The sequence below is a fragment of the Podarcis melisellensis genome (assembly GCF_964234715.1).
Source record: "Podarcis melisellensis genome assembly, chromosome: 10".
Classification (NCBI taxonomy): domain Eukaryota; kingdom Metazoa; phylum Chordata; class Lepidosauria; order Squamata; family Lacertidae; genus Podarcis; species Podarcis melisellensis.
The window spans coordinates 25,999,255-26,026,997 of NC_138542.1; the positions used below are offsets into that span (position 1 = coordinate 25,999,255).

At 42.5% G+C, this 27,743-nt stretch overlaps 2 protein-coding genes across 21 annotated transcripts in view; both read left to right on the forward strand.

The window, feature by feature from the left end:
• PNPLA8 (patatin like domain 8, phospholipase A2) overlaps positions 1-2,876 on the forward strand; it is a 33,647-nt gene extending 30,771 nt beyond the window's left edge. For all 3 annotated transcript variants that reach the window (XM_081928966.1, XM_081928964.1, XM_081928965.1), the window contains exon 10: positions 1,482-2,876. In XM_081928966.1, coding sequence (XP_081785092.1) covers positions 1,482-1,756 — 275 coding nt within the window. In that variant the 3' untranslated portion in view covers positions 1,757-2,876. The remainder of the gene's footprint in view (positions 1-1,481) is intronic.
• Positions 2,877-14,539: 11,663 nt separating this feature from the next.
• Positions 14,540-27,743, forward strand: part of NRCAM (neuronal cell adhesion molecule) — a 137,447-nt gene continuing 124,243 nt past the window's right edge. For 5 of the 18 annotated variants that reach the window (XM_081928935.1, XM_081928926.1, XM_081928937.1 and 2 more), the window contains exon 1: positions 14,543-14,737. The gene's annotated coding sequence lies outside the window, so the exon portion shown is untranslated. Of the gene's footprint in view, positions 14,738-15,040; positions 15,138-15,477; positions 15,591-27,743 lie in introns of those variants that run through there. The other 13 variants (XM_081928938.1, XM_081928928.1, XM_081928931.1 and 10 more) reach the window with 6 other exon arrangements.

Genomic DNA, 27,743 nt, shown 5'->3' on the forward strand with positions numbered 1-27,743 from the left:
TAAATCTCCTATTTTTATATTGGTGGAAAAGCACTATCTCCCTCCATTCTGCACATTCATCTAAATTATTTTTAAGGACTTGTTTGACTTGAACCAGCAACACATTGCCTCTTTTAAAGCTGAAAACCTTCTGGGATTGATACAGAATACCACCAGAAGATAAATTGCATAGTCGTGTTGTGTTGCTGTGAAGAGAGGCACTAATTTAAAACAGGTGACTTTTAAAAGTGAAGTTGTGTAATTGTTTTTAGTGTGAAATCCATATAAGATATTTTATGAGAAAGGCCATCTTGGTGGCGTCCATATGTTTTGGACCACAACTCGCATCCCCTTCCATGCTGGCTTGGACTGATGGGAGCTGTAACCTAGCAACACAAGGAAGGCACCATATTGGGAAAGGCTAGCATAGACCATAGAAGAGCCGGGGAAGAGAACTGTGTCTCACTCCTGTTGCTCTAGATCTGTTTATGATGATGATGATGATGATGATGATTACTACTATTATTACTTAAAGGGCCAGGTGTAGCATTTCAGCAAGGATTTGGCTACTCAGAAGGTGTCCCAAATCCCAAAATTGTATTCCTGTGGCCAGAGAAGTGCCTTGCTGTTGACAATCGCCTGGCTTTAAAATTTATTGTGTAACAGCTGAGCCTCTTTTGCCCCATTTACGGGAGTCAGAATACAATGAAAGGAGTTCTGATTTTCTGGTCAAATGGTGGGCTAGGCATTATGTGATTTTCTGCTTCTGGGGTTGTTGTAATGATTGGTTAGTTACATACATAGCCATAGCCAGTAATGTCACCGTGAAATATTCACTTCTAAACAGAAAAGTCAAAAGGTGAAGATACATTATTTCCTGTGAGTTGGCTGCTTAAAAATACATTATTATTATTATTATTATTATTATTATTATTATTATTATTATTATTCCTCATTCTACCCTTTACCCTAATGTCCCAGGGCAGTTACATCATTAAAACATCTTAAAATCCCAGAAATAAGGTGGGCCCCATGCGGTGGCAGTGGGCCAGGTAATGTTTGGTTCATTGTGCGGATATGGCCTCATGTTACCTGGCTTCCTAGAATGAAGAGCTGTATGTAAAAATGTTCTAAACAGAAATAATTGGGTATGCATCTATATCACATTTATGTGTATAAATTTCAGTAACAAATGAGCACCATGGACTATTGAGTGCCACAGGTACACGTACTTACTGACCAAGTTTATTTGAGTACCACATTCCAGGCTGAAGCATGCTTCCCTTAGACTGTGCTTTATTTTAAAACAACTGTTTTACTTTCAAATAAATATTTTTAAAGTAAGGCTGCCATCATTGATAAGTAAGACAATGGTAAGTAGATACCTCTTTAAATTTGGGGAGCAGGTGCTACACCTCAACCTTTTCCTCATTCTTAAGTAAAGTTTGCATGTGTCTTCCCAAACTAACGTTTTGTTTTTCTTGTGTTGGTTTTAAAACTAGAAGTCCACACTATGCTGGATGCCCTTCTGCCTTCAGACACCTACTTCAGATTTAATCCTATGATGAATGAAGATATAGCTCTGGATGAAAATCGCAAAGAAAAGCTGAATCAGTTGAGGACTGATGGCATCCGGTATTTAGAAAGAAATGAAGAAAAACTGAAAAAAGCTGCTAAAATATTAGCCCAGGAGAAAACAACTTTGCAGAAATTTAACGACTGGATAAGATTAAAATCTGACATGTACGAAGGGCTTCCAATTATTTCCAAATTGTGAATATGTAAAGTTTGTAAAGTCTCTGGTGTGGACCTTGTTTCAGAAATCCGTTCTGTGCTAAAAGGGATCAACATTTATTAGTCATTATGTAATTACTTGTGATTATAATGAACATGATAGGCTGGGGGAAAGTACTTCAGTCAGCAGTGACACACCAATGGCACTTAAAGCAGACAGGGAAGTTGCCACAATCTCTTATTCTTTCCCCTCCTGTTCCCCCAATCTAGAGCCCTGGGCTAGATTGAAGGTAGATTTCTGCAGGATTCAGATGAGGGTAATGATGACCTTTGCACACCTTTTTGCATTGGTGGAGGTGCATTCTACTTATGCAGTGGAATCTAGGGATTCATGTCTGTTTTTTTTTTCAGTTCTTGACTGTAGATTTTATTGGATATCTTTTCCTAAACTTCCTCAGAAGTACAATTCTGGTATGGCTTGGTTTTTTTATCTGACATTCGTTAGGGTCTGCCTAAATTTGTGACAATTATGGGACACAAATTTTGTTATGTGTTGGAAATGCAGACCAAAATCATGTTGACAAAAACAAAATGTGGTTTACTTGTTAACTAAAAATGTTTTTGATGTAAGAGGAAACAAACCAACTGGGCAGCCTGCTCTACAAAGCACTTACGCCAGAATAAATAAAACTACTCTGATATCAGATTGGATTGCAATGTATTATAAACCTGCAGTATTCTACAGGTTCTTGGCACTGCCACTAAATGCCATCCCGTCTATTTAATGGCAATTTAATTGCCCTATCACAAAGTCTGTGCATGTCAACAATTTTTTTGTATTTTAAAATAATGTTAAAATGCTTTGTATATTGTGCATTGGGTCTCAATATTTTATCCAGTTTACATTATCAGTATTTGGCTGATTACGGTAAGGTCTACAGTAGCAACCTACTTATATTTTTCAGAATTTTTAAGTTCAAAGGTTCTATTCCAGAGTAATTCCCTGTCTAAAAACAACACAAACTCATGTCTTGAAAGTAAGAAAATAAATTTGTCACATGATTTCTTATATGTTCATAGTACTGTATGATTTATTTAGTGATATGTATACTAAGCCTAGTCTAGTTACTGGTAAAAATAAAATAAACAGGTTTACTCATGTGCCTCATGTTCTGTGCCTGAATTGCTCAAAGACTTGAGTTTTAACCTTGTGTAACTTTGTATGGGACGCAGGTGGCGCTGTGGGTTAAAGCCTCAGCGCCTAGGACTTGCCGATCGAAAGGTCGGCGGTTCGAATCCCTGCGGCGGGGTGCGCTCCCACTGCTCGGTCCCAGTGCCTGCCAACCTAGCAGTTCGAAAGCACCTCCGGGTGCAAGTAGATAAATAGGGACCGCTTACCAGCGGGAAGGTAAACGGCGTTTCCGTGTGCGGCTCTGGCTCGCCAGAGCAGCGATGTCACGCTGGCCACGTGACCCGGAAGTGTCTCCGGACAGCGCTGGCCCCTGGCCTCTTAAGTGAGATGGGCGCACAACCCCAGAGTCTGGCAAGACTGGCCCATACTCCAGTTACAGATAGGTAGCCGTGTTGGTCTGCCATAGTCAAAACAAAAAAAATTCCTTCCAGTAGCACCTTAAAGACCAACTAAGTTAGTTCTTGGTATGAGCTTTCGTGTGCATGCACACTTCTTCAGATACAAATTTTTTTTTTTTGTATACTCCAGTTAGCAGTCAACATGACTTCAGTACCAGTGTTTAAGATAACTCTAAAAAAGAGTGCTAATCATGGTTCATTCTGATACGCTAAAGTGGCAATGGGGGATTTCAAACGCTCTCAAGTTGTGTTTATTCATAAACCCCATGAATGCCTTGCATGTCACCCTTGAAAATCTCCTTCCTTCCTGTTCAGGCCTGCCCCTGATCCACTGCCTTCTGGCTCCAAAAGGACCTGTGCATCAATCAGATGTGCCTAAAATGATTCCCACCTGTATACAGTTTCCAAGTTCAGAAACATTCTGCCTCCGTAGACCAGTTGCCTGGGGAGCAACCCTGGGAGAGAATTCTTGCCTTCAATTCCTGCTTGTCCCCTTCTCAGCTAGATGAACTTTTTGGTTTATCCAGCAGGGTGGTTCTTATTTTAATTGGCTATAAGGCCACCAACTTGGATGGCTTCTTAAAAAAGGATTAGACAGATTCATTGAGAATAAAGAGGCTATGTTCCACCTCCACTATCATAGGCAGCATGTCTTGGAATACTGTACCAGCTTCTAAGAATCACAAGTGGCAGAATGCTGTTGCACTCAAGTCCTGCTTCTGTAGGTTTCCCATCTGGTTGGCCACTGTGAGAACAGAATGCTAGACTAGATAGACCTTTGGCCTGATCAGCAGGGCTGTTCTTAAGTGTGCCATTGAGTTATATCCAACGAAGTCCTATTCAGAGTATGCTGCGTCTATTGATTTCAAAAGATCTACCGTATTTTTCGCTCTATAGGACACACTTTTCCCCCTCCAAAAATTAAGGGGAAATGTGTGTGCGTCCTATGGAGCGAATGCAGGCTCCTTGGCTTCAGCGATAGCAACTTGAAGCCTCTGAAGCGCAGAGGGAGAGCTCCCTCCGCGCTCTGGAGGCTTCGCGTTGCTTTCGCTGAAGCCTGGAGAGCGAGAGTGCACACCGACCCCTCTCACTCTCCAGGCTTCAGGGATAGCCGCCTGAAGCATTCGGAGCACAGTGCGAGTTCCCGCTGCACTCCACAGGCTTCGGGTTCCTTTTACTGAAGCCGGGAGAGCAAGACTTCGCTGCCTTCACTGAAGGCAACTGAACGCACCTTGTTTTAGAGGGGGAGAACAAGGGAAAAAAATTCTCCCCCTCTCTGCGCAGCGCCCCTTCAGTGAAGCGGCAGGAGAAATGGAAGAGGCTCCCCCCTAAAGCAAGGTGTGTCCTATGATCGGGTGCATCCTACAGAGCGAAAAATACGGTACTTGGAGTATGGTTGGATACAACCCTTTGTTTCTTGATATATATTATGCTTAGAATCCCAGAAGGGGCAAGCTTAATGGACAGGACTATAACTCAGCTAGACCACTGTGCATGCTAATTTTTACTCTATTTTTTACTTCTGTATAAATATTTATTGCATCCATATCCCAACTTTTCCTCCAAGGAACTTAAGGTGGCATACATAGTTCTCTCCCTCCTCACTTAATCCCCACAACAACTCTGTGAGGTAGGTTTGACTGAAACACGACAACTGGCCCAAGCTCACCCAGTGAGTTTCATAGTTAGGTGGGGATTTGAATGCTGGTCTCCAGACGCCTAGTCCAACACTACAACCACTACACCACACTGGTTGTCTCATAAATACTCCCATTCTTCTTGTTGTTTTTTATATATCCACAGTGTGACTGTTTCCCCAAACCATTATTGCTCTTTGGAATTTGGCAGCTCACGGCTTGATGCTCTCATGAGGGAATGGGAATGAAAAATGGGGAAGAACAGTTTCGTAGGAAAGGAACCATTTCCTGAAATTGAAATGATGCACCTGAAATGACTTGGCATATTTTAGCTGTGTCTGCTATAAACGTTTCTAAAAACAAAAAAACCTTGTTCCATGCACCCAGTTGTGAATGAAGAAGCAAGGGTGTCTCTGAAAACTCCTTAAAGCCACATTGTCAGCTAGAAATGACAGTGTACACTAATTTAAGTATGCACTAATCTGAGTACACTCCACGCATCAAGCCTTCATGGCTTTCTTGCATTTTTTCTAAGATACACATGGCAATAAAATATTTTGCCTTCCCTTCATAAGCTTGGCAAATTCAGTTCCCAAAGATAAGCAAATCATTTTTTAATCATAGGATCCGTCTGAAATATTGATGAAAGAATTTATTGTTGAATGCAGATAAGATACAGTGTGTGCTGTCTACAATTCCTTTAAAACTGTTTTTAATTGTAATCCTGTGCCTGAGTATTCCACAGGGTATGAGTAAAATGCCATTTGAGATTCTTTATTCTAATTGAAGAATGTTAAGTCTTTTTTCATATCATATGTAGGTTAGTGTGTATTTACGTTCAAGATCTGAAGATTTTGTAAAAGTAGGTTGTGTGACATAACTTTGCATTTGACTTCTAAACGTGGTGCTCCTCTCTCTGTTTTAGGCCAGGGATAACAAATTGGCACTGCCTTATCTGAAGGGAATAGGGTGTCTTAGGTTTTCTTATCTCAAATGAATTGGCTGCTTATCCAGTCAGTTTTTGTTCAGAGTCTGATTAAAAGCTGCACTTGGACTTATACAATTAACCTTTCCAATTACCCCATCAGGCACTTGTAAGAGAGCTTGTTTGATCTCCAAAGTCCTGCGATAGAGATATAGTGGTTGGCTGTCGTAAATTTAGCTAGGTCATCTCGGCCTGAATATATTCCTTAATTATTTCATTAGCTGTGGAAGACAGTCTGATGAACCATTCCTATATCCTATTCCCTCAATACACCAGGCACTTGCACAGGCATTTGTAATAATTAGTATTCCTTTGCATGCTTAAATTTGGACATGTGGTGGGTGGGGGAATTAGGTTATAAATGTGAAACAAATAAATACTTTTTAAAAAAAAAACCTTTTAAAAAATTGATGCTCAGTGACTAGGTACCTTTGGCAACCATCTGTACAAGATTAAAATATTTAATGGCAAATGGATCAGGTAAGAGTTGTCACTAATGAATGCCTCCTGTTAAAGCTGGACACTGATTTAGGGATTTATAAGTTGTGTTTCCTGCGCATATATATATATATATATATATATATATATATATATATTTGCTTTCGTAGATTTTCACGGGTACAGGAATGCAGGTTTTGGTGTCCTCGGGTGTCTTCCCGTGTAAAAGTTGGGGTGTCTAGGCGACGTTTCGACGAGGTCTCACTCGTCATCTTCAGGCTGGTGCTTTCGGCTTCTTGTTACTGGAACAGAGCAGGATCTCAGTGTTTGAGTTCCTATAAATACTGTTGAGGGGGTGTGGTGTATAGCCTCCAATGTTCTGGGCAGAGAGGAAGTTCCCAGGCTAGTGTGCCTTTTCTTCTTTTGTTCCTTAATTACTTGAGGGATATCTTGAGTGATTTCTTGAGTGATATCCTGAGTACCACTTAGGTGGGTCATTAGGTGTGGATTAGTTGCTAAAGTCTTTGTGTCTTGACCTCTTGAACTTTGTGAAGAGTTTTTCTGAGAAGATGGCTGTACTGCACTTAGTTGTGCTCTGGCTTGGCTTCGTGTATAGGGGCGAGCTGTGGTTTTGTGGCCTGTGTCAGCCAGATCTGTGTAGGGATTGCAGGGGGGTGCAGCATCCGGAGGTGCCACCATGGTTTGGCTACTGGATGGTGTCTGTAATTTATCTGTGGAGAGGGTCTGGGTTTGGGTCTGGTGTGGTTGATTGGTGATAGCGTTCTGTGTGCCTCTGGATCTGGTGTCAGTTTTTGTGGGGAGGGCTAATTTCCAGATGTCTGGCAAGCGGGATGTGTCGTCACGCTTGTTCATGTTGTGAGGGTGTTTCTCTATCTCGATGGCTTCCATGATTATTCTCTTGTGGTGATGTTCCATGTTAAAGAGCAATTTGGAATCTGCAAAATTAATTTCGTGTCCTGTTTCTTTCATGTGTTGGAAAAGAGAGGAAGTTTTTTCTTCTTTTTTGACGGCATTCTTGTGTTCTGCGATACGTGCATTTATTCGTCTGTTTGTTTGTCCAATGTACGTGGCTGGGCAGACTTTGCAGGGTATTTCATAGACCCCTTGGTTTTCCAACTGGATTTTATCCTTGGGGTTTCTGAGGATATTGGCTATTTTTTGGTTGGTGCAAAAGGCTGTTTTGATATTGTGTTTATGGAGGATTTTGCTAATTTTATCTGTAGTGCCCTTGATATAAGGAAGGAGGGCCATGCCATTGTTTTCTTCTGTGTCTTGGTTTTTGGGGGGTGTTTCTTTTTGGATTAGCTTCGTAACCCTGTTTTGCTGGTATCCATTGGCAGCACCTATGGGATCACCCCTCTCACCGGTCATCGCAAACCTGTACATGGAACACTTTGAAACCAATGCTTTAGACAAGTCAGAACACAAACCCAAACTTTGGCTCAGATATGTTGACGACACCTTTGTAATTTGGCCACACGGGAAGGAAAAACTGGATAGCTTCCTCACACATCTCAACAGCCTACACCCCAAAATACAATTCACTATGGAAATAGAAGCCAACAACCAACTTCCCTTCCTTGACGTCCTAATCTACAAAAAACCTGATGGCTCCCTAGGACACACTATCTACCGGAAAAAAACACACACCAACCGCTACTTACGTGCACAATCACACCACCACCCTGCACAAATAAACTCCGTAGCCAAGACTCTCATCTCCAGAACCAAACGCCTGGCTGACAAAGACCACTTGACAACTGAGTTACAGAATCTCTCAAATGTGTTAATTGCCAATGGATACCAGCAAAACAGGGTTACGAAGCTAATCCAAAAAGAAACACCCCCCAAAAACCAAGACACAGAAGAAAACAATGGCATGGCCCTCCTTCCTTATATCAAGGGCACTACAGATAAAATTAGCAAAATCCTCCATAAACACAATATCAAAACAGCCTTTTGCACCAACCAAAAAATAGCCAATATCCTCAGAAACCCCAAGGATAAAATCCAGTTGGAAAACCAAGGGGTCTATGAAATACCCTGCAAAGTCTGCCCAGCCACGTACATTGGACAAACAAACAGACGAATAAATGCACGTATCGCAGAACACAAGAATGCCGTCAAAAAAGAAGAAAAAACTTCCTCTCTTTTCCAACACATGAAAGAAACAGGACACGAAATTAATTTTGCAGATTCCAAATTGCTCTTTAACATGGAACATCACCACAAGAGAATAATCATGGAAGCCATCGAGATAGAGAAACACCCTCACAACATGAACAAGCGTGACGACACATCCCGCTTGCCAGACATCTGGAAATTAGCCCTCCCCACAAAAACTGACACCAGATCCAGAGGCACACAGAACGCTATCACCAATCAACCACACCAGACCCAAACCCAGACCCTCTCCACAGATAAATTACAGACACCATCCAGTAGCCAAACCATGGTGGCACCTCCGGATGCTGCACCCCCCTGCAATCCCTACACAGATCTGGCTGACACAGGCCACAAAACCACAGCTCGCCCCTATACACGAAGCCAAGCCAGAGCACAACTAAGTGCAGTACAGCCATCTTCTCAGAAAAACTCTTCACAAAGTTCAAGAGGTCAAGACACAAAGACTTTAGCAACTAATCCACACCTAATGACCCACCTAAGTGGTACTCAGGATATCACTCAAGAAATCACTCAAGATATCCCTCAAGTAATTAAGGAACAAAAGAAGAAAAGGCACACTAGCCTGGGAACTTCCTCTCTGCCCAGAACATTGGAGGCTATACACCACACCCCCTCAACAGTATTTATAGGAACTCAAACACTGAGATCCTGCTCTGTTCCAGTAACAAGAAGCCGAAAGCACCAGCCTGAAGATGACGAGTGAGACCTCGTCGAAACGTCGCCTAGACACCCCAACTTTTACACGGGAAGACACCCGAGGACACCAAAACCTGCATATATATATATATATATATGCACACACACACACACCAGTCTATGTGTATGATACAAGCTGGATATTTCCAAGTTACTGTGTGAAAGCATCATTTGGCACTGAAACATGTCAGTTTAGTCTGACTTTGTTTCTGTCCTTTCTTAAAAAGATGCTACATTTATTTTTGATGCTGTTAGTCATGAATCCTTTTGAGACTTTTCCATTCTACTCTGCATTGCTGTGACAGCTTAATTCTATAAGTTTTATTCTCTTAAGTCTGTATGCATTGTGCGTAGCAGTGAACTGAAATGCAAAGGCTAACAGTTGTGGACTGTTTGAGGTCGTTCACAGAACAGAGTTTTCACAAAAGAAAATATTGGGATGCCTAGCCCTAAAGGTAATGTGTACTTTGTCTAATGCTAATTAGGATTTAGTTTCTCTGTTGGACAACCTGAAGATACGCATAGAGTGATAGACTTGTCAACTTGATGGAGATCTGTCCCTCAGGCAGTTGTGCAAATTGTTCCACTGTTCTTGCTTTATGTACAACATTACATTCTGGATGAATCAAAATGGCAGTGTGGCAGGGTCAGGTGGACTAAGTGACCACTGCTTCCAGGCTGATCCTGTTGAACAAGATACCTCTTGGCCATGAAGTTTTCTGGGTAAACCCAAATTAAACTGTGATGGTGAGTGACCCATCATAGTTTTATGAAGATAAAATTGGAGGTGGGGTGGGGTAGGACATACAGCTCCAGGAACAAAAGGTGGGATACAAGTGTGATAAATCACACGTATGCCTGTCTACTTAATAAGGGGGGGGGAGTGTTCCATTTTGCTTGTAAGTAATTTGGAAAGAACAGAAAGATAAATTCAGTGCAGATTCTAAAGTTGTTAGTGTCATACGTATTAATTTTTAAGGAATGTTCTCCGTGGTATGGAGAAGAAGAAATATAAGAGATGATCTCATCTTTGGTTAGAGCTCTTAAGCCTTCATCTAAAATCTTGCAACTGCAGTTACTGCTCATAAGTTGTTTTTTCTCTGCAAACACCAAATAACTTGCAGGGCTTTGGGGAGGAATTTCAGTCTTCCTGTTTCACATTTCAAGAACCCAGCACATCACCATGCAAAAATTAGAGTGCTATGTAACATAGCAATTAGAAAATCATTGGTGGTGCTCTTATGTTCTAATGATGCAAACCTAATTGTGTAGTGCTAAAAGGAGGAAAGGTTAAATACCATCATTTAACTTGAATCAAATGGTAGCTTCATGCAGCTCTTTCTGTGTGGCAAGGTTTAACCTTGTGCCTGTAAGCAAGCTGTTCTCATGGAGAAGGGTTCACCATTATATTTTCAGAATTTCCTCTTTGGAGCAACTCATTCAGCTGGGCATCCAGGAGATAGATGTATGTGTTTTAGATTAATCATATCTTTAGCTTGTATTTCACAATCTACATTGGATTTGCTGGTAGCCTGAATGCTGCAGCCAACTGACTACCAGACCAGTGTATTATTCAGCCACCATCTTATTTTGTTTCCATGGCTTTAGTAGTGCTAAAATTTGCCCAGTTAGTCTTGATGGAGGCTCTCTATTAAGGGCAGCTGGTAAAAATTGTAGACTTACAATTATAGTCTACAGATTTAAAAGCATGCTGTGTTTCCTGCCTAAATTTAGAGGTCCTCTTTTTTTCACCGCACCGCCTGTGTCATCTGTTCTTAGTATTTCACGAGGTGGGGGGGGGGGGGAATCCTGGCAAAACCATGGTAAAATAACCCCTCCTTTACCTATCACCAACTTGGTTGTCTCTCAGGGATCAGGTTAAGGCATTCTTATTTTCTGAGGTATTTTAACAGTTTGTACTTAAAAATAGTGTTGGTAAGTGACTTTTTACTTTGCAGCTTTGATTGCTATTTTAATTGTATGGAGTATAATCCAACTATAGTATACAGAGAGTACACTTATCAAAATTTGGATTTAAGCCCATTGAATTCAGTGACTTGGTTACACACACACCCCATAATATGCTATAGGTTGCTTTTTAATAGGGTTGTTCTAAATTTATTATTTTGTTTAAAACATAATTTGCAAATTGACCTGGGACATACATTATGAAAGGTGTAATTTAAGTTCCATTAAATAAAATATGGCTGAAATCCTATACCCACTTCAGTTAGGGGTAAGACCCATTGAACTCTATGCTGCTAGTGTGCATGCACACGAAAGCTCATACCAAGAACTAACTTAGTTGGTCTTTAAGGTGCTACTGGAAGGAATTTTTTTTTGTTTTGACTATGGCAGACCAACACGGCTACCTATCTGTATCTGTAACTAGGCATTCTATAGTTTGCACTGTGTGTTTCTCTGAGAAATAACAATATTGTTTTCATATAACAATTTCAGCTTTTTTATATAACAATTTCAGCTTTTAACAAACTTCTTAAGCCTTGCTCTGTTCTCAGGCTGAGGCAGTGCTTTCCAAGGTTTTCCTGCTTGGAACCCAATCATCTCTTCTCCCACGTACAAACATCAAAACACTCCACTTCAGAGAGGGGTTAGAGTGTTGAGGAGTGGGTGCAAACATTAATGCCTAGTTCTGATTCTGCATTTTGCTCCTACAATTCATTAATAAAATCCTGGTTTTCTGTTTTTTTCTGTTGAGTAGGAATTTGTAATGTTGACATGGAAAATAACGTGCTGTATCTAAGGAAGCAAGAACTTTTTGTGTGATACTTGGGAATGGCAGAGATCTCCCTAAACTTCTGTTGCAGGGTTGTACTGCCTTGTTTTTAACTCCTTTTCTGATTTGGATTTGGCTTAATTAACAGCTTTGCACTAAAGCTTTACATTTGGTGGTAACTATTTTCAAGTGCCCTATTCTAGATAGCACAGTACTATCTTTGTGTATTTTCTAAAAGACTACACTGTAGTGCTTTTTTCCCCTTTAGACAAGTTCTTTGAACACATTATATTAGGGTATACTGTAGATGGTATGCTGGAAAACCAGACCTCATTACTATATATATATATATATATATATATATATATATATATATATATACACCAAACAGTACAGCATCTTACAATAGACACATTTATCTTTCTTTGGTGTGATACTTATTTCCGTTTCACTACAATATTACTCAAGGTTTTTAAAAAATGAAACGGGCAAATTTTTCACTACTGATAGCTGTTTATTCATGTAAAGTGTTAGTTGTTTTTACAGAAAGCAAACTTTAAAAAGCTATTATACATGAAAAAAAAATATTATTGAAGTGGCGTGGAGCTTAGTTTGCTCTGGAATGTGTTGCATTAACTTTGTAGTCCAAACCTATGCAATTACTTAGAAGTATGTCTCACTGAGTTCAGTGGGATTTGCTTTCACTAAGTAGGCATAGAATTGCAGCCTTAGAACATATAAATTGTGCCTTCCTGTAATGCGAGCACAAGTCCTTATTGAAATACAAGGTGGGAGGAGTGCTATCACAGCAACCTGGATTTAGCAGGTGCACAAATTCCTATAGTGCAATAATACAAAGGCTGTTAAAGTGGCTTCTCCAGTTGAAGAATCTGCAGCCAGTATGAACAATATATTTTATTCTTCACTGACCATATACTCTTCGTTTGCAACATTGTTCTGTGGACATGTTCTGTGGAGTGAGGCAACCTTATTTCTCACTGATCAGACAGGTTATTTATTACAATTATTTATATCCTGCCTTTCAGTGTACAAATTACTCAAATGCAGTTTACTTGCATTAGATTTAAACAAGCAATTCTAACATTGCAAAAAGGCATCAGGATACTTGGTGGGCAGCTCAAACAAACTCTTGGGTGGGTGGGTGGCTTTGCTTGCATCTCTCTCTGTCCTAGGTTGTTTGATTTTTTTGCCACAGTACAGTTCTCTTCTCTGTGGTTTCTGCAAAGAATTAATGCGCCCCAATTCAGCAAGATACAAGTAATCCACATACCTGCTTAAATACCTGTGTGTGTGCAACATGCATATACAGATGGGGTGCATATTGCAGGGTGGTGGAAAATATGCCCCCCCCAGGCAGTATCATACAGTCCTAATGGCCCAAATAGCACAAGATTTCCCTTTTACTGTTTGAGACTGGGTTTTGCACACAAGATTCTTAGGCATTCATAGCTTGCCAGCTTAAGAATGAATGTGTTGAACATTAAAGAATACATGCTTGTGCACATATAAATCTACTAATCATTCAGCAATTTATAATGCAAACTAGTTTAAACATTCATTGCCGATACTAAAAAAGTTTGTGCATTCTTCTTAGCCATTGTTTGGACAAATGGTTTATATATCCAGTAGAGATACAAAATACTTATTTGGCGATCAAATAATTATTTAGTAGATGCCTTGTATGATCTAGCTGAGATTCCTGCCGGGGTGCCAACTCGAATAAAATATTTGGGGCGCCCAGTTAAGCCCCATCTTGCAAAATTTTGAAGACATCTGAAGGCAGCCCTGTTTAAGGAAGTTTTTAATGTTGTTGATGTTTTATTGTGTTTTTAATATTCTGTTGGGAACCACCTAGAGGGGCTGGGGAAACCCAGCCACATGGGCATGGTATAAATTATTATTGTTATTGTTATTATTAATCAATCTCATGACATTTCACGCACACACACCATTTGAATTCCAATGCCCATCAACTTGGGGGTGGCCCCCTCAAATATTTTATTGGTGGGGTAGCGAAGGGACTTCAGCCCCTAGGACTTGGGCCCCTATGATTCCTTCAGTGCAAGGAGTTGAGCTAGATGACCCTCGAGGGCATAGCTGTCAACTTTTCCCTTTCCTTGCGAGGAATCCTATTCGGAATAAGGGAATTTCCCTTTAATAAAATGGAAACGTTGACAGCTATGCTCGGGGGTCCCTTCCAGCTCTACAATTCTGTGAACAATGGGGTACACACAGGTCCCGCTTCCTATTACATAACTTAAACAGTAGGGAGGGATAGATAACAATCCTGTCAGCCGTTTGCTGACCGTTGCCCTCCCAGGTTTGGGAGCGGCGGCGCGTGTCTGTGCTGTGAGAGGCAGCGCGCCCTGTCAGACGGCGTGGAAGGAATCTCGCCGCCTGAGGAGGGCACAGCAGCGCGCGCGCAGCGTCTGGGAAGGAGGCAGCTGGGTGGGGTGAGGGCACCTTCCACGCGCTCATCCCTTTTCTCCCGCCTCCTCGTCTCTCAGGCAGGGGCGCGCGGGCGCGCGCCGAGCTCGTTCTGGTCGGAAATAGGGAGGCGAGATAGGCTCTGGAGCGCGCGCGAGCTTGCCTTGCCTTGCCTGAGCGAGCTGTCCTCTCCAAGCTCGCTGGACCTGAGGGAGGAGAGAGCGAGCCCCCTGAGGAGAAAGAGACGCGCGCTCTCTCTCTCCGGCCCCCCGCCGACGACTAACTGTGAGTCCTGAGCTTCATATATATATGGAGCGGCGATATATATATATATATTATGGTGTCTTGAGGCGGGGTGTCTTAGCAGCGGGGCGCTCGGTAGCAACAGGGCGGCTGCCTCCGCGGGAGGGGCGGTGGGTGCGGGGTGGCTGCCTGTCACCCACCAGCGCGGGCCCCCGCGCCCAGCCCAGGCGCTGAGGCGACGCCGAGCTCGTCTTCCGCCGCAGCTCCCCATGGCAACTGGCCGCCGCTGTTTGCGGGGATAGCCTGGCTGGGAGCCACCCGGGCAGGAGAGAGAGAGAGAGAGAGAGGAGGGACGAGCCCCGCTCCTGGCAAACAACCCATAGAAGAAGCCCCTCGCCGTTGTCTTCCGCGCCCTGACCCCGCCAGAAAGCGGAGGGATCAGGTGAATTATATAACGGCCGTGGTCCGCAATGGGGTCACCCAGGGAAACGCGAGCAGGCGGGGAGGGGATGTCCCCGTGGGCGAGCCGGGCCGAAGAAGTCGCCATGTGTAGAGGGATGTGCCATAGCTGACGCCCAGCCAGGCATCCGGGTGGCTCCGGGAAGCGCGCGAGGGCGGAGGGGACTCCCGGGAGCCCCTTGGGCATTGGACCTCGAAGACTCTCTCCATCGAGGCCGTGTGTAGTAGGCGGGGGGGGGGGTGGAGAGGCGGGATTCCCCTCCCCCTCCCGCCCAGCGTTTCTTTGATGTGCGATGGCAGAGGTGGCTCTTTCTCTCGCCGTGTGGGTGTGCCTCCGCCGTGCGAGTGACAGCCAGGCTCATTGTAGCAGCAGCAGCAGCAGCAGCCCACCCTGTTTGCAGGTCACGACTCCTCTGGCGGCCACGATGGGTGTCTGGTAGGAGTTGTGGCGCTGGGTTTGCTTGCTGGGGTTGGGTAAGGGAGAGACCTTTGTGTGCTACAGGTGTGGGCCGACCCCTCCTCGGAAAGCACCTATCACCATAGGAGCGAACATTATTTGAGGTGCCCGCCCGCCCCCCAAAGTTGATGGGCATTGCCATCCCAATGTTGTGCGTGCACCACGTCTTCTTGCGATCGATTGGGCGGGGCGGGGCTTACCTTACCACCACCTTATTCAAATTGGAGCCCCTGGCTGTCACCATCCCTCCATCCAGAGTTTGGAGCGGCGATCGTTTGCTGGTGGCCTGGATTGGGGAGTGTCTGCTGCCCCCAGCTCCTCTGCCCGGGGGCTGGGAAGGTCGGGCTGCTTGGGAAGGAGTGGCGGAGGCCAAGACGCGAGCCCCTCCTGCCCTCCTGCCGTGCTTTCTTTCCCGGCGTGTAGCTCAGCCTCTCCCACCCAGGCCGAGGTTGACAACAGTCGCCATTTCAAGCCCGCTGAAGGGGGCAACAGGCTGCCTGCTTTGGAGAGCTCTCTCTCTCCCTCTCCCAGCCAGCCACCCCCCAGTCGCCGCCAGAGGCTCCACTGCGCGCGCGCCAGGCGGAAACCCGCCTGATTTGGGCCAGGCTCCTTGCAGCCTGTGCAACTGTCTGCGTGGGGGAAAGGAGCTGTCTATGCTGAAGCAAGCCAACGCAGCTGAGGATTAGGGTTTTAAGAGGCCCGCTCGTCTTTCCTTCCTCCTCCATCTGTGCCACGCAGATTTGATGAGTCTCGGTTTGGAGAAGGGGCGCTTTGGGAGAAAAGCTTTTCACAATCAAGGGGTAAATGATCCACTTTGCGAAGCAGGGTTTACTCCGCTCCAAAAGAACGCATTGTCATATACAGAAATGACTAGCCAGGTGGTAGCCTGAGCGGAGTGTATATCAACTGTGTTTTTCCAGAAAATGCAATCTCATAAATGGGTCATTCAATTATTATTACTTCATCTCGCGTTCATGATCTGTCTCCTCTGCATTTCGCTCTTGAATACGTGGACATGGGTGCATGTGTATGATGTCTAATGGAATGTAACGGAATAGCTATATGTTTTAATAACAGGGAAAGAAGCAAACTAAGGTGCAAAAGAATGTCAGCATTCTTGTATATGAGGGTTGTTTACAAAGCCAACTGGGATTAAAGCAAGTGGTGTGTAAACAACTGAACTTGATATGTGAAACAGGAATATCCATAGGGGGTGCTGAGGTGAGTTACTGTGCTATTTTCCCCATCTTTGACACTCATTAGAAAATGTCAATGAATGCAAGCAATGCAGCGAATCTCCTGGCTACAAGTGTCAATTAACTTGGTTTTGGTCTTTTAATTTTCGGGGGAGCTGTGCAAAGTTTTGGTTCAGTGTAGAAAAAGCATGTCAACCTGAGCTCAGATTCCTGTGGCTTAGTTAACAATACACTGCTGTTTTTATATTGATTATACAGTGAAACAACTGTTTTCTTTGCTATGTTCATTCTAGGAATAACACAAATGGTTCAAGTGCAGGCTATCACCAGTAGAAGATTGAGTATGTTGTCAAGGACCTAAAAGAAAGAGAGAGAAAGAGCAATTGGTTCAGAGCACCCAAGGGGTGGTTTGAACTTGTTGGTCTTGGACAACAGACTCCCATCCTGCAGGATAAGTAGTTCTTAAAGCTAGAGGGAGCTTCAGTTTTAAGTTTGTGGAATGACACAAGTCAGGTGCTCAAAAGGTGGAGGGGGTGTATAAAAATTCCGTCAGGTGCACCTAAAGTAGTAGTTTGGATTGCCAACCCGTATGTGAAGCCTACATCTACGGACGTAGTAACTGAGTTTGGCTTGTTATTCAGTTTGGTTTCCTTCAACTACAGTATTGTGTATTTGTTTGCCACTTTGTGATTAAACATAGTCTAATCTGCATCCTCCACTTGCTCTGAAATGATACATTTTATGAAGATGTCTGTACTCATTCTGAGGTCAGGGGTCTGTTTCCAGGAAACTTCAGAGACTGAAACTTGCAATCCTGTATGCACACACTTACCTGAAAGTAAGACCCATTGAATTTGAATAGATATGTACTAAAACTTCACTGTGAAAGAAACATGTTATACTTTCATCTTTTTGTGAGCATTTTACACATAACAGAAATAAGTAGCATGTTACTTAATATCAGTAAGGTGAGTAAAATCACACCCATCACTTTTTATTTCATATCTTTAAAGGGGCATAGGTTAAAGGGGCATAGATTTGAATAATGTTTTAAATGCTATTAGTATGATACAAGTGAGAGCTGCAACAAAATGTTGCAGTATAGAGTACACCTGCTCACTACTCCAGTCAATTATGTCCTCCACAATATTCCTGTTCTCCTTACATCCAGATATGTGTGGTTTCTCTAACAGTCAGGCAACATTCTCTAGCCACAGCACTGCTCAGACTTCAATGCACTTCTGCAAACTTTGGATGTTTCCCTGTTTCTGCTGATATCTTTCTCTTCTGTGTGGATGGTGCTGTTTTAGTTGTTTAGGCAGTGGCATCAGCTTTGAACATTAGAGAGAGACTATGCCCCCCCATATCTATTTTTCCAAAACTTGCTAGGAAATTAATTTGCAGCTGTGATTGCTATATGCAACCCAAGTGAGTGATTTATCTGTGTTCATGGTGTTAGTACCTATAGATTGCTATCGATGCAAGCTATTTTACAGAGCAATTCATTCATCATTGTTGAAATAGTCCTTTTTAAAGCACACTATACAAATTGCAAAACGCCAGTTAAAAAAACATCCTGGGTGGAATTCAACATGGTACTTTTCCAGTTGTTCTGTCTGCACAAGCATTTCGGCTTGCCAAAATGGTATGATCCTCCATCTTCTCCCCCTGCGTGCTGGTTCTCCCACGCACCCACCCCCGGCCAATTTCGGGGGGGGCGGGAGAGGAGAGAAGGGAAGCCCCATTGCACAAGTGGAAGTCCTCATGCACAGCTTCTGCTGACGGTGCTGTTAGATGCATGAATAATTTCTGACCTATGACATAACACTAATCTCTGTAACAGGTACTAATTATCATAATCGGACAACTGAACCATATAAATCAACTGCTGGTTGATGTAAAATATCTAGGACCAAAACCATATTTGTTGCTGGTTAGCTTGCTGCCATTAGGGCCTGCGTGCAGAGTGAGATGTCACTCAACAAGTAGTGTGATCAAGTACAAAGTGGACTTACTGTTAAGCAGCATGAAGCAGCCTCTTCAGGCAGTTGATTCCAGAGGGATCACTAACTTTTGGGCTCCATCTTCCCTTCCATGTGTCATTTTTTAAAAGAAATGAGTGGGGAGAGCTGTCATGTGTGACACCCTGCTCCACATATAATAATAATAATAATAATAATTTATTATTTATACCCCGCTCATCTGGCTGGGCCTCCCCAGCCACTCTGGGCGGCTTCCATAAAAACCAAAAATACAGTAAAATATCACACGTTAAAAACTTCCCTGAACAGGGCTGCCTTAAGATGTCTTCTGAATGTCAGGTAGTTGTTTATCGCTTTGACATCTGCTGGAAGGGCGTTCCACAGGGTGGGCGCCACTACCGAGAAGGCCCTCTGCCTAGTTCCCTGTAGCTTTGCTTCTCACAATGAGGGAACCGCCAGAAGGCCCTCGGCGCTGGACTTCAGCGTCCGGATAGAACGATGGGGGAGGAGACGCTCCTTCAGGTATACTGGACCGAGGCCGTTTAGGGCTTTAAAGGCCAGCACCAACACTTTGAATTGTGCTTGGAAACATATGACAGTATCTGAGGATGGCACTGCAGGAGGGATGTAATCATGCCACAAAACATGATCCACAGCCTTACTTGTACAGGGGCTTCTTTGAACCTGTTCCTTCTGTATGCTGAAAGGATTTCACAGTTACTTTAGTTTTTTGGGGGGGCACATCGCTTTTGGCTCCAGAATCTAAGTGAAATGGAAGCTGTTGCACATCTGAGAGCTTGTTATGCAACACTGGAACACATATGGAACTTTGGCTCCCAGCCACTGATTGTGAGGAAGCTAAAGCTCTTGTATTGTATTATTATTTATAAATGGATAAAACGTTCCCAATGCAAATGATGCTTAAATCGGTGCAGGTGTTACCAGTGCAGTGAACTCTATTGCATGGCCATGTATATGAATTCTTAATAATCAACTAGGTAGCCTTTATTTTTCTAACCATACATGTAACAGGAGGAAAGGAACTGATATGGTATAAACTTTTAGCTTTCTTGTTGGTATACAAAATTTAAACCGCAACTCAATAGATGTGATTTCATTTTATTTAGCCCATGAAGCTTTAATCTGAGACTGAGTATAAATTTTAGGATCACCAATTATATATATATATATTTAAGAAGACTGGTTAGGACTATTAAGCAGCTCAATTAAATATTCAGCAGAGCAAATCAATAGTAAATAAATCCATACTGAATATCCACTGATGGGCCATTTCTGTAATTGCTCCAAATCACTCTGTGAATTACCATATTATAGTCCTCATATTTTTGTTTTGTCAACCTGCCAGATATCTGTTTGGAGGGAGTGCAAGGAGGCTTTTAAGAGACATTAGGAAGGATGGCAGTAGGTTTTACTTTAGTTTTATTCTGCTCTGCGAATACAATTTAAAAACCCCCAGCTGAAATCCATACAGAAAAGTGTGTTTTTCAGCAGTGTAAGCTGTGGGAATAATGTAGGAGGTCATATGTACTATGCATTGAATTATTTGTTTTTCCCTTCTTGAGTGGGCAGGCAGTATTCAAAAAATTCAGCACATGTAATATAAATAACTCTAATTTAAATTTTGTCAAGTATACTATTTAAAGTCACTTTGTTTATATGTTTAGAAAATGTGGATAAATACAAATTCACTTCATCAATTACCCTTCAATACATTACTTTGCAAGACTAACATGATGTCCCACGAGCTTCATAATACTCTTATATGTTGATCAGTAGGCGTAGTTTCAGGCTAGCTGTACTGCTTTCTTCAGAGGCACTGAAGACTGGCTGAGCTTTTCAGTTATTTACCTCAATAGAAAACTGAAAGGGGAAAAAGTGAACAAAGGAGGTCTGTTTTGCCTGTCCCACTTGCTGGGCTGTTGTCTTTGCCCTTTTCAGTGAAGGAGGGGGTAGAGCTGGGTCAGAGTTGAAGAACACTGAAAAAGAATTCAAGTCTCATGTCTAAATGTGAATGATAGCTTAGTTTGAGTGCAGAGTGCATTTATTGAATTGAAATTTTCGTATCTGCTGGAGCTTTACGTGACAGATGGTGAAGAACCAACACATAGGAGGATAGATAGAAATGTGTTCAGCCTCTGATTAAGATGTGCAATAAAAATCTAGTTATTTGACAAGGTTATAAAAAATATTGTAGGTAGTGAGACATTCAAATGTGATTTAAGGCCAAGGCCTTGGATCCATCACACAATCAAATTTACTTGTCTTGCTAAATTGTTTCGCCTACACTCTTCTTATCTTCTTCTGCCTTTCCCATGTGATTGTGCGTTGAGTACAGAGACCTATTAATCTTGATAATCAATGAATTAATAATGGGGAGCTTATTTTGCATTTTTTTGTTTGATGTTTGACTTGGATGACTTGACACCTAAGAACACGTGAGATGGAAATATGGTGCTTTTCTGTTCATAGTTTAAAGCAGTAAACACAATGATTACTTTAAAAAAACCTATTCATCAAGAAAATATAAATCCTCGAATTGTACACTTTTCTGTCAACACTCGAACATTTTTTGTGGTTGTTTTTGATGCACGAGGCATGTTTTGGTCAAAACATTTTGGATGTGACAAGAGAATCTCAGTACAGGATTGGGTAGCTTCTCAAATGACCCCAGAAGTGAATTAGCAATTTAAATTGTCAATTTAACAAGCTATAATTAAGTTGGGACAACTTGTAGCTCTTCTAAGGGGCTTAGAACCCATGCAGGAGGGCTGTAAATTTGAAGCCTGAGGGTTTTTTCTTAGCTCTCATTATGTGATGTTTCAGCTGGAAAATCCTGGCACTCCCGCTGGTATATGTGCTAGGAGGATAAGAGCTGATATCTTTAAATATTTATTTATTAAATTAATTAAAATGTCCTAGAGATAGCTTGTGAAGGATATGTATAAATAGCCTGCAGAATTCACCTTGATATATGTATTCCACCCCTTCATTAACTTTCTGTTCTAGACGTTTTATAACTAGCTGTGAGCCTAAAAACTGCTGTGGGCACATGAATATCCTTTGTGTTGCCATAAAATGCCAACCCAGAAGTTTACATCCTCTTATGGGGTCCCACTCATTTACTCACTCACCCTATCTGTCTGTCTGATGGTAACGGGATGGAAGTTACAGAGCGCTGGAGATACAAAATATAAATATATTCACCTGATTAATGGATTTTAAATGAAATGAATGAAATAAAAATTATTTCCCCCAGTACTTTCATGTTGTTTGCCGGAACACTGGAGACAAGGGGTAGATTTATAGAGAATTTAGATAAAGTGTTGTTTAAATAACTTCATAAATGAAAGGGCAATATTTTATTTTATTTTATTTTATGCAAGGCATTTTTTATGCAAGGGCAATATTTTATTTTATTTTATGCAAGGCATTTTTCATTCAGAAAAATTGGGTGAAATATATACTTTGGTCAACTCATCCCTCCACAGTCTCCTCCTTGCTGTGGCTATATCTTTTTATATGCTAAAAAAATGTTACTGTAGACCTCTGTTAAAAAAAGCTTACTTCTTAGTTAAGTTTTGAACCTCCGCTTAATGTATAATATCAGTTTTCAGTTCAGTTTTAAAACCTATAGTGTATGTTTAGAGGCACACACATTGAGGAAGGCATGGATATACTGTCCTGAGTTGGATCTCTGAATTCTTGTTGTTATTTAGTCGTTTAGTCATGTCCGACTCTTCGTGACCCCATGGACCAGAGCACGCCAGGCACTCCTGTCTTTCACTGCCTCCCGCAGTTTGGTCAGACTCATGTTTGTAGCTTCGAGAACAGTGTCCAACCATCTCGTCCTCTGTCGTCCCCTTCTCCTTGTGCCCTCCATCTTTCCCAACATCAGGGTCTTTTCCAGGGAGTCTTCTCTTCTCATGAGGTGGCCAAAGTATTGGAGCCTCAGCTTCACGATCTGTCCTTCCAGTGAGCACTCAGGGCTCATTTCCTTAAGAATGGATCGGTTTGTTCTTCTTGCAGTCCATGGGACTCTCAAGAGTCTCCTCCAGCACCATAATTCAAAAGCATCAATTCTTCAGCAATCAGCCTTCTTTATGGTCCAGCTCTCACTTTCATACATCACTACTGGGAAAACCATGGCTTTTACTATATGGACCTTTGTTGGCAACATGATGTCTCTGCTTTTTAAGATGTTGTCTAGGTTTGCCATCACCTTTCTCCCAAGGAGCAGGCGTCTTTTAATTTCGTGACTGCTGTCACCATCTGCAGTGATCATGGAGTCCAAGAAAGTAAAATCTCTCACTGCCTCCATTTCTTCCCCTTCTATTTGCCAGGAGGTGATGGGCCCAGTGAATTCTTAGAGGGGCTCAAACTCTTCGTTCTGTCTCTGATCCACACTTGTCCACAGAGCACTCAGTTAAACTACGGAGTTCACCTCCACAAAATGTAGCAATGACCACCCACCTGGACAGCTTTAAAAGAGAATTCCAAGATAAATTATTGGAAGATAAGGCTGTCATGGTGGCTACTTGTCATGATACGTATAAGCTACTGCAAGGATTAGAGGCACTATGTCCCTGAACACCTTCAGCAGCATCATAGAATCATAGAGTTGAAAGGGACCATGAGAACCCAACCCCCTGCAATGCTCTTTCTTCTGCTGGTGTTCCCATGGCTTGCTTGTGATCTTTCTATAGTGGACTAGATAGGCCAGCAGGGGTGGCCAGCAGGGTTGCCTTACGTTCTTATGGACCCAATCGCCTATGATTCTTCTATGAAGGAGATTTGATGTTTGAAGTGCTGCCGAGAGCTACGTAAACACCATGGTTGGTATCCAGCATTCCCCTTCCACGTGCAGAACAGAACTTTCCCTCTTCTGTTTTCCCCTGCAGCCTCCTGTGCGCCCTCAAAATCATCTCCAGGGGGTTGGGAGAATCTCTAGAAGAATCTTGGGGTATCAAGTGAGAGGAGAGAAAGCGGAAGTCCCCTTGTGTGAACAGAGTTCCGTTCACAGAACACTGGACACAACTCTCTCTTCCTGCTGCTGTTTTCCATTCTTCTGTGGCTCTGTTTGCCGCTGCATGGATGTCCTATTGTGCCCTGCATGCCACCCCAGTCCCCCATGATGTTAGCTATGGAGAGCATTTATTTCTAGAAGCGCTTTGATCTCTGTACAATTTATTCCAGTGTTGTTGCAATCTCTTGAGCTGCCTTTGATTTTTGAGGGGGGAAATCCATAAAATGTAGCTTAGCAGTAAACTTCGTCATACTGAAAATGCTGCTACTAGCCAAGCATAGCATATGCTGCTTTACCATAAAATTCAGAAGCAACAAAATGACTAATCCCCAAACAGGATAGTGCATGGATAGTGTCAGCTGATGCTACTTTGTGTTTGCAAAGATGCCACTGTGTGCACAGATGCTATAGTGAAAGCATTCCTTCTACGAGTTATATACTCGCCACTATTCAGCACCTCCACAATTTTGCACCCCTGAATTATAAAGGCTTGCGTATGGAGAGCCCTAGTAGTTAGATTCGTGTACACTTGGAAATGTGCTTGCTTGGTATACATGAAGTATTTTGTTATAAAGTAAATGGCAGGGACAGAGCAGAACTCTATAGCTAGAATACTGGCCACATGCAGGCTCAACTCAGAACTCAGTCACCCTGAATATTTGTTTAAAGGTAAAGGTAAAGGACCCCTGACAGTTAAGTCCAGTCACAGATGACTCTGGGGTTGTGGTGCTCATCTCGCTTTACAGGCCGAGGGAGCCAGAGTTTGTCCGCAGATAGTTTTTCCGGGTCATGTGGCCAGCATGACTAAGCCACTTCTGATGAAACCAGAGCAGAGCACAAAAACACCATTTACCTTCCTGCTGGAGCAGTACCTATTTATCTACTTGCACTAGTGCTTTTGAACTGCTATGTTGGCAGGAGATGGGACTGAGCTCACCCCATTGCTGGGATTCAAACCACTGACCTTCTGATTGGCAAGCCCAAGAGGCTCAGTGGTTTAGACCACAGCGCCACCCTGAATATTTGTTTACCCCTCTTCAAATCAAAGTAAGGCTGAAATCCTAATTGCATTTATTAGGGAGGAAGTTCCTTTGAACATAACTGGGATTCCAGGTAAATGTGAAAAGTATTGCCCTGTAACTTGGTTTTACTTGCATTTTCATAGAATCTGCTGTGCCACTTAACAAAAGTAATGATAGAAGGTGAATCCTGATCAGGATGATGGGGAAGGTGCTGTTTCTATTTGCTGCAAATATCCCCTGGGAGTATTTTCTGGCATAAAAATAGCACAGGGTAAAGGTTAACTGTCCCCTTTACATTCTGCAGTCCTGTCTGAATCAGGGCCCTCATGTCTGCTTAAGAGTGGTAGATCTCAAACATTCTATTTTAAAAATGGTATTAACACAATGTATAGTTTGGGCCTTCAAGTGTAGAAACAAACTCCGGCTTTCCCAACAGTTTCAGCATAGCAACTGTAGACCAGCTGTTAAATCACCATGTTGCCAACAACTTCTAGAGCTCCATATCTAGGCCAGGTCTGTACCATTCCCCCCCAATGGGTGACAACTTCTAGAGCATATCTATAGTATAATGCTGAATCGGGATGTGTGCAAAGACAGTGCTTGAAAGAAACCAACTACTTTTGCTCCTAAAACAAATCATAATCTCTAACAAGCCTTACACTCAAAGGAAGAGGATGAAATGGACTGGAATTTGTGGCTGTGTTACTGCAACCTTTTATTTCACAGCTCACTTAATTCTGATACTCTCTCGTCCTATTAGAGAATTAAGTAAAAGAAATGACCTTTCCACATTTCTACAAAGCAAGTGTAGCGTGTCTAAGTGGATCTTTCTGAGTTTTCTGCCTAGGTAGGACAAAACTGAAGTTTCATTCATCAAAAGGTTAAGAACCTAAAGTGCCACAACTACATCAATAAGCAAGGGGGAAATTATTTGAATTGCACAAAATATTATAGCTGTATGAGTTTGTTCGGGTAATTATTATCATTTCCGTGGAAGATAGATTGGCTAGCATAAAACAATACTGTGCTATAAACAAGTAGGATTAACAGTTTCAGATCCAGGACTCACATTGCTGAATCAATCTGAAACGGTGGCATACAATTTTAATTTTTTCCTCCTGTGTATACCTCCTATCCCTGCCATTTTTCTTCGGTATGTCATCTCCTGTACTTACCTACATTGCAAGCAACCTCTTCTTCCTAAGGAACCCTGGGAATTGTAGTTATGTGTCTATGGGTTGGGGGAAATGGAGATCTATAACAAAATTTTCTAGGCAGGTGTACCTAGGGTTTGGCAAAACTGGCCCCAACCAGAGGCACGGGCCTGGGGCATGTGTGCAGAAAATCCCTTATAAGACTTTGGAGTGATTGACATATAGGTGTGTGGCAACGTGTCACCGCTGTCACAATGCTCTCAGAAGTGGGAGAAGCTTCTTGTCTTTCTTGCATCGCAGCACAAAGGCATTCAATATGTTTCACCTTTCCTTTGGACCCTCACTCTGGACGCTTTGAGTACTTGGATAACATAAAATGTAGCAATTTCTAATTGACTATTGTGGTAAAGTGTTGCTGTTTTTTTTCTGGGAGGGGCACAGGGGACTCCTGGTAAGCCTCTTTTTCTAGGATTTGCCCTTAACAACAGAACCCTATGAATTCTTAGAGGAGCTATTACAGTTAGTATGTTAGTATGGAAGTAGTAGCCTTGTAGTGTAGAGATACAGCCTCTTTCTTTCCTTGCCCTCAACTTTCTTTCCTTCTTTTTTTTCTTTTTTGCCAAAAAGCAAGTGTTGTGACACTGAACTTGGGTTACTGAGCTCCTTGGGGTGCTGAATCTCTATTTAAAGGCTTTTGACCTAAACAGTCAGTAAGCTGCAGAATTAAAGTTTTGTTTCTAGTTGTGTCTTGGACCCAAACCCATGACATACCAACCACAGCTTATTCTTTTATTAACACCAACAGGTGAGGGACAGACTGTGTGAGACTTCCTGAATCAATTGGTGTACAGGTAGCTCACTGTTTTCACTTAAGCAATTGCAGTGGCGAAATAGATAAATAAATGGAGAGGGGGTGGGGAACAACGACCCACCATTCACTATTCCCCACTCCCCATTTATTTATTTCCCATCTACTAACCTGTGCATCCACTGGAGTTTCTTTGCTCACCGGGCTATGGGAAGCAAGGAAGCTTTCAGAGCCCTTGCACCTTTTCCCCACCTCACTGAGCTTTGAGAAGGTGGCATCAGGGCTCTGGAACCATCCTTAGAGTCATCATGCCACCTTTGCAGAGTGCAGTAAGCAGCCTTCCTCTGTGTGTGTGTGTGTGTGTGTGTGTGTGTGTGTGTGTGTGTAAGTTCCAGGGGTTCCTAGCTTTACACAATTTCACATTTACATGTGGACCCCTGGAACCGAACCTTCGTGTAAGCTGCAAGTTACCTGTATTTACTATTTGTTTACTTTTAATTTCCCATCTTGCTTAATTTTCTGATGAGACACAAGGAGACTAAGAAATCAATAATGGAACAAGATAAGACAGACAACATCCCCCAAATTAAACCCAATCTGAGGTCGTTATCAGAGTGAGGCTGGGATTCGCATTACAAGATGCATAACTTGGAAAGGCAGAGATCCTCATTGAAATAGTAGATAATGGGATTTGAGGAAAACCTATTTTGTTTTCATGGTGTAATAACTGCTGTCATAAATTTTAAACTAGTTACCTTAGCAGCTATCTAAAGAGAAAACATTAAATGTTCAGAATGTTGACTGATAATAAGAATGTGGAAAAACCAAGGGTCCCCCCCCCTCCTTCCATGGCAACAATTCTGCATGGCTGCTCTAAAGGGTTCCCAAAACAATATTGCAGCAGTCCAAGTGCATGCTCCATGCAG